Consider the following 13,214-nt stretch of genomic DNA (forward strand, 5'->3'; position numbering starts at 1 on the left):
TTTCCCCGTTCAACAGGTAAATATTTAAATTGGGGTCTCCAAAACACACTCAATGTTTCATCAACACAATATTTGTAAGTTTAAACGGAATTACTTTATATCTCCAAAACTACTACATGTAAGCCTCCTTGTTTCTCTGTTGTAGCCATCTTCTTTGAATTGACCACCAATTAGAGCAAAGTTCATAATTTTTGAAACTGAAGTGTGTCATGAATTTGTGCCACAGACTGTAAATAAGCGTTGTATTTTGAATTTTAGGAATAAGATTCATTTATTGTGTTTAGAATTAATTAATATCTTTCAAGGCATTTAAAAAGTGAAATAACCTGTGAGCTTTGTATTAAGTTTAGACAGAAATTTAATTGAGTCAATTTACTTTTTAATTGAGCTACCGCTTTTTTCAGATCGAGTAACTCGGAGGAATTGATTCACCTTGTCTAAAACATAGTTTTGTCTCGATCTGCTTAAAGATATGTATTCCTTTATGTATATGATATCGTAGGAAAGGTTACCCTCTCATTTTCTTTAATATATACATACCAGGGACCGTAACAGTTACAACTTTTATTAAAAAAATCGCTGTTTAACTATTATTTTTTGACTTTCATTTAATTTCTCTTTAAATAACCGTTATTTCTGACTTTTACTTTATAGATCGAAAATAACGATTATTTTCGATTTTTATATAAATAATCTGCAAATGACAGTTGTTTATTTTTGATTTTTAAATTATATGTCTTAGATAACAGTTATCGAAGACTTCTATTTATAAAATTCATAATTAAAAATCAGTCACTGAGTTTTAATTTTTTAAATCATACTTATAAAAGTCATTTCAATAAGTTGTAGTAAACTTTTGTTTCCCAACACCTTTTTAGCTGCGAAGAATGTTAATGACTTTTACAAGAATGATTTTAAAAATAAAAGTCGGTGACTGATTTATATTGATGACTCTTAAAAGTAAAAGTCACTCACTGATTTTTATTGATGACTTTTATATATAAAAATCTTAAATAACTATTATCTAAGACATATAATATAAAAATCAAAAATAATTGTTATTTTTTTCATTTTGCATAAAAATTGCAAATAAAAACTTATTTTCAAATTTGAGTCGCGGTGAACAAAGAAATCGATTGGTATGTATCACTTAGTTGTAGAACATTTCCTTCATAGTGAATTTTTTCATGACAGTTTTCATCAATAACTGTTATGTTCGGTCCCTGATACATACATATAAGAATACATATTTACTTTTTAGGAAAATTTATCTACTTTTAGGTAAAATTTTGTCGTATATTGAGTACAATTTGAAAATGAAATTTTCCATCACTGATAGAATATCAGCTGTAGAAGAGGACCAGAAACAAATATCTGAATGTTATTTTCTCAATGAACACACCTCAAAGTCAAAATTAAACATACCCAGCAGGGTTGCATGAAAAAATTCATTCAATTAGGACTCGATGAAACACTAAGCTATAAATAAGGAATTGAAATTTTGTATAGTAAATCGAGCTCAATAAACTTCTAATCGCGAGGGTTTGGCTAATTGCTCGATTAGCGGCATGTCTGAACATACTTTTACATACCAGAGTTTTCATTATTCTATCTAAGGGGTTTTTTTTTTAATTTTTTGTGGAAGTTTTCAGAATTTTTCGGTATTTTACTGAAACTTTTCTGGATTTTAACGTAACATGTCGTGTTAGGGTTTTCACCTATTCGGCATTGACACGATTTTTGTTTTGAAACTTTTAGCATTATTTAAAGCTTTCCGTTATTTGTTTCAGAAATTTCGTGGTTTATTTTAAGCTTTTCATTATTTCTTAGGTCTCTGTGGAGCTTCTGAAATTTTTTTAAGGCTGTTAAGGGACTTTGTCTCTATAAAAATTAAGACTTTTTTGGGAATTCAATGAAATATTCCGAGCTTTTAAAACGAGCTTTTTTTTTTTGCGTTTTTTTGCGGTGTAACAAAAAATGTTAAATTAAGAATAGCAAGGGTTTCTTTTTTGAAAAAATAGAACCCAAGGAATTAGGAACATTTTTTGAGAATCTTGGCGATATTTTCAGTACTTTTCGAATTCGAATTTTGTCGAACTTTTTGGAACCACTATTGTCGATTATCCGAGACTTTGCGTGACTTTCACGAAATTTTCAAATTTCACCAGTACATTTCCAGGCTTACTATGTTTTATTCGGAGCTTTTTGCTATTTTTCCTTTAATTTTTGCACAATTTTCGAAGTTTTTAAGGACTTTAAAAGGGTTGTCTTTCTCCAAGTAATAAAATTTAAAAACTTCGCTTCTTGTTTCATTTCTTTCTTGTCTAGCAAATTTTTGACACAAATAATATCGTTTCAGCTGCGAATTTTGGCTTTGTGCTCCCAGGGGCAGGGGCTTTTAATATTTGCATCTGTACCAACTGCTCATCAAAATTCATTAGCAATTATTTTCGCTTACTGGGAATGCCAGTTTTCTGAGAGAGTGTGCGTATGTTTATTTGTGAGCGTGTTTGTTCAGCACACAATCCGCATACATATGCATGTGTAATCGAATACTGGTGTTGCAGTACTCCACCTGCAATAAGCAACACAAGTCGTAAAGTTAACTAAAGTCCATTTGGTTGCGACGATAGCCACATATTACCTCTCGTGTATCGTGCCTGATGGCCATCGCCCACGAGCAGAAATTGCCTTCACTTTGCAAATATTAAGCAAAATTCAAACCTACATACATACATATGTACATGCAGTGCGTACATAAACATGCATGCATGCATGCCACGTCTGCTCAATCTATTTTTACATGGCGTAGAGTTTGTGCAACACATATGGAATTTATTGATTGCACACACGCAATTTAGGCCCCCTTGCCATTGTCCGTTGCCAAACACTGCATGCGTCCGTATCCACCTCTATATTACAAGCCTTACGTACACATAGTATACATATACATACATACATGTACACCTACACAAATGTAAGTTAGCCATGTGGTGTTTGTTGCTGGAGAGTATGTGCGTTTATTTGCATGCGCGCTGATATTTTTTAATTAAAATGCAAATATGAGCTGACGTTTGCTCAACGCATGCAATGCTTGTGCTCATGCCTGCCACATATACGCATACACTCACACACACTTGCACGCACAGCCGATCTATGCATTAACCGTGCAGTTGTGCAATTTAACCGTGGCATATGTAGTATGACAGGGCGTATGAGTGACCAGTGCGCATTTTAATTTCCTCTTTTGCCCATTTTGTCTACACATTGGCATGTATAAATGAAGTCGTTACTGCATTACTGCTAAATTGTATTGTATGAAGAGTTGATATGCATAGAACAGTTAATTTTATGTGATAAGGATGCAAGGCTTGTTTTTATTTGTTGGCCTTTTTCAGTTCAGTTTGTTTGCATTCTCAAATGTGCTTTTTTATATTAAAGCCCAATTTATATTTGGAACATCTATGAGTAAATTGTGAATACAATTTGTGATCACCTGTGGTGACAGGTTGAAATGCGGCCTTACTTATGCCGGCGCTATACAGCATCAGTGATGCCAGATATTTTCTGTTAAATTACCCGCGCCAATCGGGAAAGAATCCCTCAATTACCCACATCTTTAATAAAATAATCCCGGAAAATGTCCAAAGAACTCAAAGCATATATTTATGTTTTAAAAATGTAACATCAATATACATAGCTTAAAATGTCTAGAAAAGCCTTAACTCATTTTCCATCGGAATTTGGGTGAACATACGATATTTCGATATTTGGCTTTTAGCTTATCATTTTAATATCCAAAAATTTTATAATTCCTGAGTTTTCGGATTTACACAGTTTTTCTATTTAATTTAATATTTGTTCAGTTTTTTTGTGGTTTTAAAACAAAGATTAAGAAATTAGTGATTAATTGAGATTTTTTTGGAAATTCGCGGAATTTCCCTTTATTCTTTGGGATATTCCGAAAGCTTTTAGGTATTATATTGCAATTTTTTTTAAGAGGTTTTCAGAAACCTCCTTAAATTTTTTATGATTTTATTCGGGATTTTTACTGAAAATTTCAATTATTTTCTCGTGACTTTGTTTTAACTTTTTTAGATTTTTTGGAAAATTTTTGAGGTGTCAGATACTTTTTGAATTCCCCTGCAAACCATTTTTCAGAGTATTCTGAATTGAACAGAAATTTTAAAGAATTCGTAAAGATATCGTCCGATTTGTTGCCGAAATTTCTAAAATGTAATATACTGTGCACACTTCGATTCTTTTACGAAATTTCGGATGCAAATCGGTAAAGCAATGAAAATAAAGCTACTATGTGAAGAATTTTTTGCAGAATTTCTTCAGAATTGTCTTCGAGATACTCCTATAGATTTCGTTAAGATTTTTGGTTTACAGGGCCATTTCATTTTACTTGAATTTCTTACTATTTTTTTTTTTTATGACATTTTCTGACTTATCGAGATTTCTTGTGTTCGGTACGAGTTTATGTTTTTGTGGTTTTTGAGTTGTTGTCATTATTCTCATCTTCAAATATTTATCATATTCAAAATATCAAAATAGCGTAAGAAACTACAACCCTATATCTAAACTTACAACATCTTCGAAAATTCAAAAAACTAGAAAAAGATGAGTCATGTCGGGCACTAACAGCCAAAAAGATGTAAGCGACATTTTTATTTTTTTATTTTTTTTATGCAGATGTGCACCTTGGTACTCTACGAATATTTCTGCAGCAAAAAGAAAATTTTGAAAAAATTTAGTTTAATAAGATAATTTTCTATCAAAGGACTTACCTATATATTAACCTTCATTAGCAAGGCTTTGTTTGTGGACGTTCTAAAGTTACCAATTGGGCAGCCACTGCCCGTTTCTGCATTTCGTCCTATAAGCGTAGATTTGGTAGATGTTAGCTTTACGGATTTTCCGAAGGTCTTTGATACTGTTTCGCATTGTATACTCGTATGATTGGAGAAGCTTGAACGTCTCGGCTTCCATTCAATGTTTCTGTCCTGGGTGCGTTCATATCTCTCCAACAGAGTTTTCATTTGTAGAAATTGAAAATGTTAAATCTTTCTTTTGGTATGTAAATTAGTTAATTAGGTAAATAAAAAATTAGAAAAAGTTGTAATTTTTAGAATTACAATTTCTTGAATATGAAAATTGGTGAAAGTAATGTTGCCTTTCTAGGTTCCAGCCTGTTTTTTGAAGGGTCGCAAATCAAACGTGTCCCATTAAATAACTGCTGGCTTGGAACACTTGCTGGTGGAGGCGACAAATATCTGCGTGCGAAACTCGAAAATATTTAAAATTCGTTCTGACTAAGTGATCAAAAAAAGGGGGACTCATCCCCGTCTTTGTTTTTTTGATTGGGCGGGGTTTTAAAGTGAGGGGACCCAAACCCAGCGCACGCGAAGTTTTACGCCTTCTCACTTTAGCTCACTCCCAAACTGGTGTTTGGTCGCTACTCAGAGGATACGTGAGCTGCGATTTGAACCGTACCGACAAGAAGCGCACTCCCGGGCCAATGACAGTCATAGAGATAAAGGCAGAGACAAAGGAAGAGATAACACTGACTGTAACTGTTATGTTACAGTATCTAATGTTATGTTATATAATGTTATTCTAGTTAAGTTATGTTACTTTAGCCTATGTTATGCTGTGTTATGTTATGTTATGTTCTGTTATGTTATGTTATGATCTGCTATCTTATATTATGGTATGTTTTCGTATGTTATGTTGTTTTGTGTTACGTTATGTTGTGTTATAATATGTTGTGTTAAGCTATGTTATGTTATATTATGTTAAGTTACGTTTTGTTACGTCGCATTGTTTAACGCAATTCACCCCAACTGATCACAGCTGATTTGAAATCAACTCACCTCAGCTCAACTCACCATAAGTTATCTAATCTCACCTCACCTAAATTCACTTTGCTTCAATTTACTTCTCTTAACTAGAGCTCTAGATACCCGGGTATCGAGCAATGCGAGTAGCTCGATACTCGCTCGAAACTCGTTCATTGCTCAACTGCTCAAATGTTTGTTCAAAATTTTCGAGTTTTTGAACAATTTCATAAACAAAAGAAAATTTGTAAATTGTATTTGTCAGCAGCTGCTTTCTAATTCATGTTAAATAAATTATATTATTAAATACCAATGTAACAATCTTTGCATTATATATCAATAATTTGAAAAATTTAAAAAGTTGCTACCAAAAATGTCAATATAATAAAAAAAACATTGCTCAAATTACTCGAAAAAACTCGAATTGCTGGAGCTCATGCTCGAAAATTCTCGAGTAATGAGCATTGAACAAGTGTGCGAGTATTCGCTGCTCATATACCCGGGCTGTTTGAAAATGTGCGAACAAAATCGAGAGCTCTACTATTAAACCAAAGCTACATACATATCTAGGTAGAATTAACGATTCATTACCAACGCCCAGATAAAAAAAAAAATCGTTTGATATTTAATATTCAAAGTGGATATCAAAAGCGAAAAAGCGCTACGATTTCTGCTTTAAAGTTCAATGGCCCATAAATATAAATTCTATAATTTATACGCACACGAAAAATAATTTACTGCACAAGGGTATAATTGCATTAATTTTCCGCTTAATTATTTTTCATCGAACCACTAAAGCTTATCAAATATTTTGATATTTGAATTATCAACGTCAATATGCGGAGTATGGAAATGAAATAAATGCATAATTTTAATCAGTCGAGTGGCAATAAATAAACACATGCGAGCAAAGCTCATATCAAACACACAAATAGCTCATGCACAGACATACGTACGAATACATACATATGTATATACTTATATATATGCAATTATAATATTATTGTAATAATGATTATATGTTTTCTCCGTACATAATACGCAGGCATACAAAAATTCTACGGGGATAGTAAAGCATTAAAAAAGGCGACAAATCTCGAAAGATATTGTTCCCGGCACATTTGCTGATATTATAAATATTTGGGTTGTTCACACTTGCCTGGTTATCGGGTTATCTGGTTATGTGGTTATATTTTTTACTCAGTTTACAACAATAACATACACTACAGAATAATAATTTTTAACCAGATAACCTGATAACCAACAACCCAATTATTTCCATATAATCATAGATATTGTCATACTTACAAGTTTAACTGTTGATACCGCTATCGATGAATGAATCGATTATTCGCTGAACATGTTTTTCCTTTATTTTTTTGAAACTTAGCGACATATGTATGTAGACAAAAATACATAAATTTTGTCGGAAACTCTTCGGGAATGCTCTTCCGGTTAAAATAATGCACCTCCAGTCGAAAGCGGAAGTCGGTAATACCTCCAAAAGATAGAGCATTCAATATAAAAAACATTTCCCTACATGTTAGATGGGAAGGACGGGTGGTCTATACCTATATTACCCTATATAAATTTCGATCGATACCGTAATAAAAACTAATATTTTTATAGCTCATTTAACTTAGTAAATAATTTGAATTTTACTTGTTATCCCGTGGCAACCGTGTTGAAACAACTCAAAAATATTCTAAATGTTTTGGAGCACTTTCCTTGATAAAGAGTTCAATCCCTGGCAGATCATAGATGCAGTTAAGAAATAAAATGCTTTCAAAATCATTTATGATTTATATTTTCGTTTCATTGTTAAACTTTTACACTCATCTAATTGGCTTTCAAAACTTTTCCTTCCACCGCAACGCCGACACCACGTCGTCCCTTTGAGAGAAAATAAATACCGCTCCGAAAATTCGTCCTTAGTATGTAAGCAGGCAAAATTGTTTCAACAATATCGAAATCCGTTATAGTATAATTGAAGTGCTAGAAAAATTATAAAAGTCACATACACACATACATATGTAATAAAACTTAAAAAGTTTTCGGCAGTAAACCGAAAATACACCAATTGTACTTACCGCCATCAGTGGACAAGTCGGCACTACATTCATTGTGGCATACAAAACTTTTAATAATTTATCGAAGAATGTTAAACCATATTTCTTTTGTGTCAAGATTCCACAAAATTCCGCAGATATATTGAAAACATTCATACGGTTTCCATTCGGCCGATATATGTCCAGTACAATCTGGGTGTCCAAACGATTAATTGGCCTTCGAAATATCAGCGAACCAGAGCTGTATGTGCGATTATTCCGCTCTGTTTGATGGCAGTGGAAGTTTTCCACGATATCTGGTATGGTGTGGTAACATTGGAGGCTAGTCGTTACGATGCGATAGTTTCGCGATGTAATGGCTGGTGATTTGATGCGTTGCGCAGCAATCGGTAAGCTGTTGCTGGAGAGTTGGCTCATAAATAGGAAGATGATGGAATGCTTGTAGAATACGTTGTGATTTTTATTGTAGACCAACATTTCTTGAGCGCCTGTGGATGAGCTATTTTTCCGACTTGGTGAAATATAGCACCGAGCAGCTGTCCGATCGTTTTGTGACTGATGCCGAGATTATTGAAATTTTGTGCGGTGCGTAACTCATGGTTACTTAAAAAAATGTTTTAGGTTTCGTGTCAAAAGTTATTAGCTGATTTAGGCGATACGCTATATATCCATATGAGTATATTTGGCTCACGAGGATAGCTAATTATTTACTTTTGCAAATTTTTGCTTGAATTTTTTTTTTTTTAGTTCTAGTAGTGTTCTGAGTTGTACTAGATTACATTTATATTGATCGATTAAATATTGTCTGTATTGCTCGTTTATGGCGAGTTCATCACTCCACTAAGCATGCAGTTAGGATAGATTTTGACCTGAAATATAGAAACTTGCAAAAGTTCGTTTCGCAAAAGTCGCACAGCTTTCACAAGTCGGTGCAAAGACTAAGATAAATTCTCGATGTCTGTGATTGGCATTTTATGGAATTCACGCTTGGGGGCTGTGGTCAGAGCTTGCTTTAGAAGCGATTACGATAAATATTTCTGGAAAAATCAATATGAGTAGCAATCTCGTTTTCGATAGATAAGATAGCTAAAGCGTTTAATATTTCTTTGGACATAGTAGCTAACAGGTCACAACAGTCACTGGCAAAATCAACAAAATCGCAAGAGAAACCCAGACCTAAGGAAATAATACATCGAAGACATTTTTCTTGACGAAATTTAAGAGCCTTCAATGGCCATTTCATTGCTGCAGGTTTAATACTTCGTAATTGTTTCAACTCTTCATAAAGTTTCAATCCATTTATCCTCCGGACATTTTGGCAAAAAAAGTGTAATGTTCGAGTGAATCTGGGAACAGTCTAGCCATAGATTTTCATGATTTTTCAACTGCCCAAACGTTTCCTTGACAGCAGCCAGGGCAGTGAACCAGGGCAACTAGAATAACGAAAAAATCAGTTTTAAATTAATCTTATGGTCTGAAAATTGCAAACTCATCTTAACTTTCGTGATCGAACATCTCCTTCTTTGTTACTGTAGGTGGATAGAAATTCAGCGCAATTTTCTATCGAATTAGTGGCTGCAGCGATGTTTATGGTTGTACTCTGGGATGTCATTGAAAGTGGTCCATCTCTGGGTAGATACTCAGAATAGAAAATAAATGCGCTCAAGTTCACCAAAAAGCGTGATGCATGTTCAAGAAATGCCGTCCACATGGTATGAATGGTGCTCTAGGATTTAGTTCGATCACCCCGGCTTGATATCCATTCTTTTGTTAAAAACTCAAATTAATTTTGTTGTTTTTAAGAGTTTCGATGAAGAAAATTAACACTCGAAAATTGTTTGCAATAAAATAATTAAACGCCATCACAGAATTTGTGTCCCCCCTCAATTTGGCGCCCTAAAGCCGACCCTGTCTGTGGTGCAAGAATGAGTCCCGGGGCACAAAAATAAAGTTGTCTTTTTACCTATATGGAAGCAAGGGAAAGAACAGGAAGCCCCATAAAAAATATCCACAAAACGATCACGAAGACGTTCAGAAACTTGCAAACCACTTCATTTTTAATTTTAAATAGATACTATAGATCATATAGATAAATATACCGAAATTTTTCGCAAAAGTTGCCGAAAAAAAAATTTAGAAAAAGCACTCATCTCTTAGCTATTTATCTGAATCCCAAAAAATCTCGAACAAATCAAAAGTACATTCAAAATGCCACGAAAATAAATCTAAAATTCGCAAATAATTACATTTTTTCTTAAATCCCTAAGAACTCCAAAAAGAAAATTATATCGTTTTCTGGTCAAAATTTTGTAAGTAAACATTTTTAATATCATAAAGAAATTATATTCTACAATGAATTTCCGAAAAACCTTCAATCGCCGTAAAAAATTCCGACAATTCTTCTTTAAAAAAAAAAAAAACCCTGCTTCAAAAAAACTTACACACGGTGTGCCTGAACCAACTTTAGATACAAAGTCATGGCACATCCGACATTATTTCATTATTTGTTTGCTTCTATTTTTTGCAACAATTTAAGACCAAAAAGAAAATAATCCCCCGAACAGCTTTTGACAAAAACGAGTTTTACAAAAAAAAAAAAATATTATAATTTTTTTTGTTTAATTTTTCGATTCGTTCTTTTCTTTGAATTTCAACACCAGAATAAATGTGAGTCTGGGAATGGTATGTGAGGGTAAATATCAATTATATAAATTTAATTTAATTAATATTTTAATTTATTTTATTCTACTGTTGAAACTCAGAGGAAAGAACGAATCAAAAAATTAAAAAACAAAAAAAAAATGTGTCATTTAAACTCGATTTTTTCAAAATCCTTTTTGGTCCTAAATTGTTTTGAAAAAAATATAAGCAACAAATGAAAAAAAAAAGAATATAGGATGTGCTATGACTTCGCATTTAAAGTTGGTTCAGGCCCACCGTCTACAACAAAAATTGGAAGAAAGTTTTAAATGCTTCATTTTCAAAAAATATTAAAAAAAAACACTTGAAAACTCGAAATTTATAAAACCCATTGTTGAGGCGATACGCATATCATCAGCAATTTCCACCAGAGCATAGTTCTTATATTTTACTCGTATTAACGAAATAAACTTTGCGCGCTTGCCTTTGTGCCTCAAATTGTTATCAATTACGCGCTAATTACATACAATAAATAAATAAATGGAAATCATTCTTAGAACATTTGGGAAACTTCGCAACTGGTGCTAATTGGAATATCAAATCAAAATAGAGACTGCAAATTGCTACAGAAAACACATTACCGACATACATGCATACAATTTACTTATACGTATAAACTAATGGATAAATGAAATTCGAGAAAACACTACATAGAATTAGCTGTATGTAAAGATATGCGTAGAGGGGCGTCGAAAATGAAATTAGAGTGAAAGGAGGGAAAATTTCGCGGAGTATAAGAAGCGGATGAATCCAACAGAATACTAATACGCGAGTGCGGTTTTATTTTTTCTCATAAAATTAATAAAATTTCTTGTGCATTTATTCGAATAACTTACCACTAGCGTGGGCCGAAAATCCGATTTTTTTAGAATTTTGATTAGTAATAGCAAAAATGTGATTAATTATGCTATAAAATAAAAACTGTGTGAAAGATGAAAATTTGTGGTCAATATCTTGGGCTCGCCCAAGTCTATTAAAGTTCAATGTGCTAAAAAAATTAAAATTAATAAATAAATTAATTAATAATATTTTTTACTAAAATTTCAATTATCTGCGAAAGTATCAGTCCTGCATAATTTGGTATGTGGAGCTTTTTTGCAGATAATCGAAGTAAGCTAAGAACAACTTTTTTTACCACTTGAACTTTTATAGACTAGGGCGAGCCTAATATTGACCAAAAATTTTATTTTAATCGTACACACAGATTTTTTTTAGAGCATAATGAATCATATTTTTGCTATTACCAATCAAAATTCTAAAAAAGCGAATTTTCGGCCCATGCTACTAACCACTCGCCATTGAATTAGAATTCACCCCAAATCAAAGCTTATTGTTGAGTGCATGGATTCAAACTGATTATTTTCTAATTTCAATACTGTTTTAAATCACATTAAAATACTTCCCTAAAATATTTACCCTAAAATTTATACCTACATGGATGTACATTACGGTGGTCCAAAAATGTATGGGAAAAAATAACGTCAGAATTTAAATGCCGCCCTAGGATTGTTGAAATTTCTGTCCCTCTCTCTAGCTAATTTGAAATTGTAAATAAAAATAAATCGAATAAATTCAAGCAATATACATATACATATACATTTAAAATTCCATTGTTTAATGTCAAAGAAAAAAATTAAACAACTCTTAATTCACACGAATGGTGAATACTTATAATTCAGCTCTTCTTCTAATTTCACTGTGCAAGCGCGTCTTGAATTATTGCCATTATTCTTCGATAATTGCTGACTTAAATTTTTCAGCCTGAAATGATTAGAAGCAATTATGTTCATATTTTCGTATATATTAAGATTTTTCATGAAAAACAAAAAAAACTCACCCATCTGCCAAACCATTCGCGATGCTATTTAACTTATCTACCTTGGCTTCAATTAGATTGAATCTAAAATTATGAGAATAAGTAAAAGGTGATATCCTGACGTATGTGTCAATACATATAATCCTTCACATTTGCATACCTTGTTTGCATCCTGCAATTTGAGCGCACATCAACACAGAAAAGGAAAGAAAGAAAAATGCCATTTTGAAATCAAAATATTTCAATGCGAATAGATATAGTAAATTATATTACTCTTTCAGCGCATCTGCCATGTCAGATTTAAGACTATTCAAATCATTCTTTATGCTCTTAAACTCACTGCCGCCATCAAGGAATATTGTAAATGGATCCTCGCTTGAAACGGAACCAAAGTAAATTATACAGAAAAAACCGAAAAATTCCAACGACACATTAACAATCATCTTGCTATGCAATTCACGTACTGCGAAATGAAATTTATTTTGCTAATCCCATATTTCTGCTGCTGAGCGATGCAGTTTTTTATCACGAAACGCAGCTTGCAGGCTGAGAAGCGCATTTAGTGTAAAAATAAAAAAACTTATATTGTATAACTCAAATAGTTTCAACTAATTCACACGAGCACTTAATGCAGGCGGATTGTTTCTTATTTAGCCACTTTATCAGCTTTTTATTTCATACGAATTTTATGTGGTTCCGATATAAGTAAGTATATATGGATGGGGTGATTCCCCCCCCCCGACACTCGCGTTACATTCGAAAAAATTATTTCAAAAATTTAAAGTT

At 32.7% G+C, this 13,214-nt stretch overlaps 2 protein-coding genes across 2 annotated transcripts; both read right to left on the bottom strand.

The window, feature by feature from the left end:
* Positions 1 to 7,643: 7,643 nt before the first annotated feature.
* Positions 7,644 to 8,442, bottom strand: LOC108367551 (uncharacterized). The gene is made up of 2 exons (XM_017622193.1): positions 7,934 to 8,442; positions 7,644 to 7,838 (listed from the first exon to the last, which is right to left on the bottom strand). Exons 1-2 carry the CDS (start codon positions 8,387 to 8,389, stop codon positions 7,683 to 7,685), a joined length of 612 nt encoding a protein of 203 aa, XP_017477682.1. The 5' UTR covers positions 8,390 to 8,442; the 3' UTR covers positions 7,644 to 7,682.
* Positions 8,443 to 12,177: 3,735 nt separating this feature from the next.
* Positions 12,178 to 12,999, bottom strand: LOC108367561 (uncharacterized). The gene is made up of 5 exons (XM_017622204.1): positions 12,893 to 12,999; positions 12,702 to 12,803; positions 12,589 to 12,600; positions 12,450 to 12,512; positions 12,178 to 12,373 (listed from the first exon to the last, which is right to left on the bottom strand). Exons 1-5 carry the CDS (start codon positions 12,985 to 12,987, stop codon positions 12,262 to 12,264), a joined length of 384 nt encoding a protein of 127 aa, XP_017477693.1. The 5' UTR covers positions 12,988 to 12,999; the 3' UTR covers positions 12,178 to 12,261.
* Between the last annotated feature and the right edge of the window lie 215 nt (positions 13,000 to 13,214).

This window comes from Rhagoletis zephyria, unplaced genomic scaffold (genome assembly GCF_001687245.7).
Source record: "Rhagoletis zephyria isolate East Lansing unplaced genomic scaffold, Rhagoletis_zephyria_1.1 Rzeph_scaffold_00046, whole genome shotgun sequence".
NCBI lineage: Eukaryota > Metazoa > Arthropoda > Insecta > Diptera > Tephritidae > Rhagoletis > Rhagoletis zephyria.

What these genes read in the sequence shown, in the direction of transcription:
- LOC108367551 (XM_017622193.1), bottom strand. Translation starts at nt 8,389, where the DNA reads ATGTTGGTCTACAATAAAAATCACAACGTATTCTACAAGCATTCCATC. An exon ending in CGACTTGTCCACTGATGGCG is followed by an intron (nt 7,839 to 7,933) that starts GTAAGTACAATT and finishes TAATTTTTCTAG; the next exon opens with CACTTCAATTATACTATAAC.
- LOC108367561 (XM_017622204.1), bottom strand. Translation starts at nt 12,987, where the DNA reads ATGCGCTTCTCAGCCTGCAAGCTGCGTTTCGTGATAAAAAACTGCATC. An exon ending in AAAATAAATTTCATTTCGCA is followed by an intron (nt 12,804 to 12,892) that starts GTACGTGAATTG and finishes TTCCGTTTCAAG; the next exon opens with CGAGGATCCATTTACAATAT. An exon ending in GCGAATGGTTTGGCAGATGG is followed by an intron (nt 12,374 to 12,449) that starts GTGAGTTTTTTT and finishes TAATCATTTCAG; the next exon opens with GCTGAAAAATTTAAGTCAGC.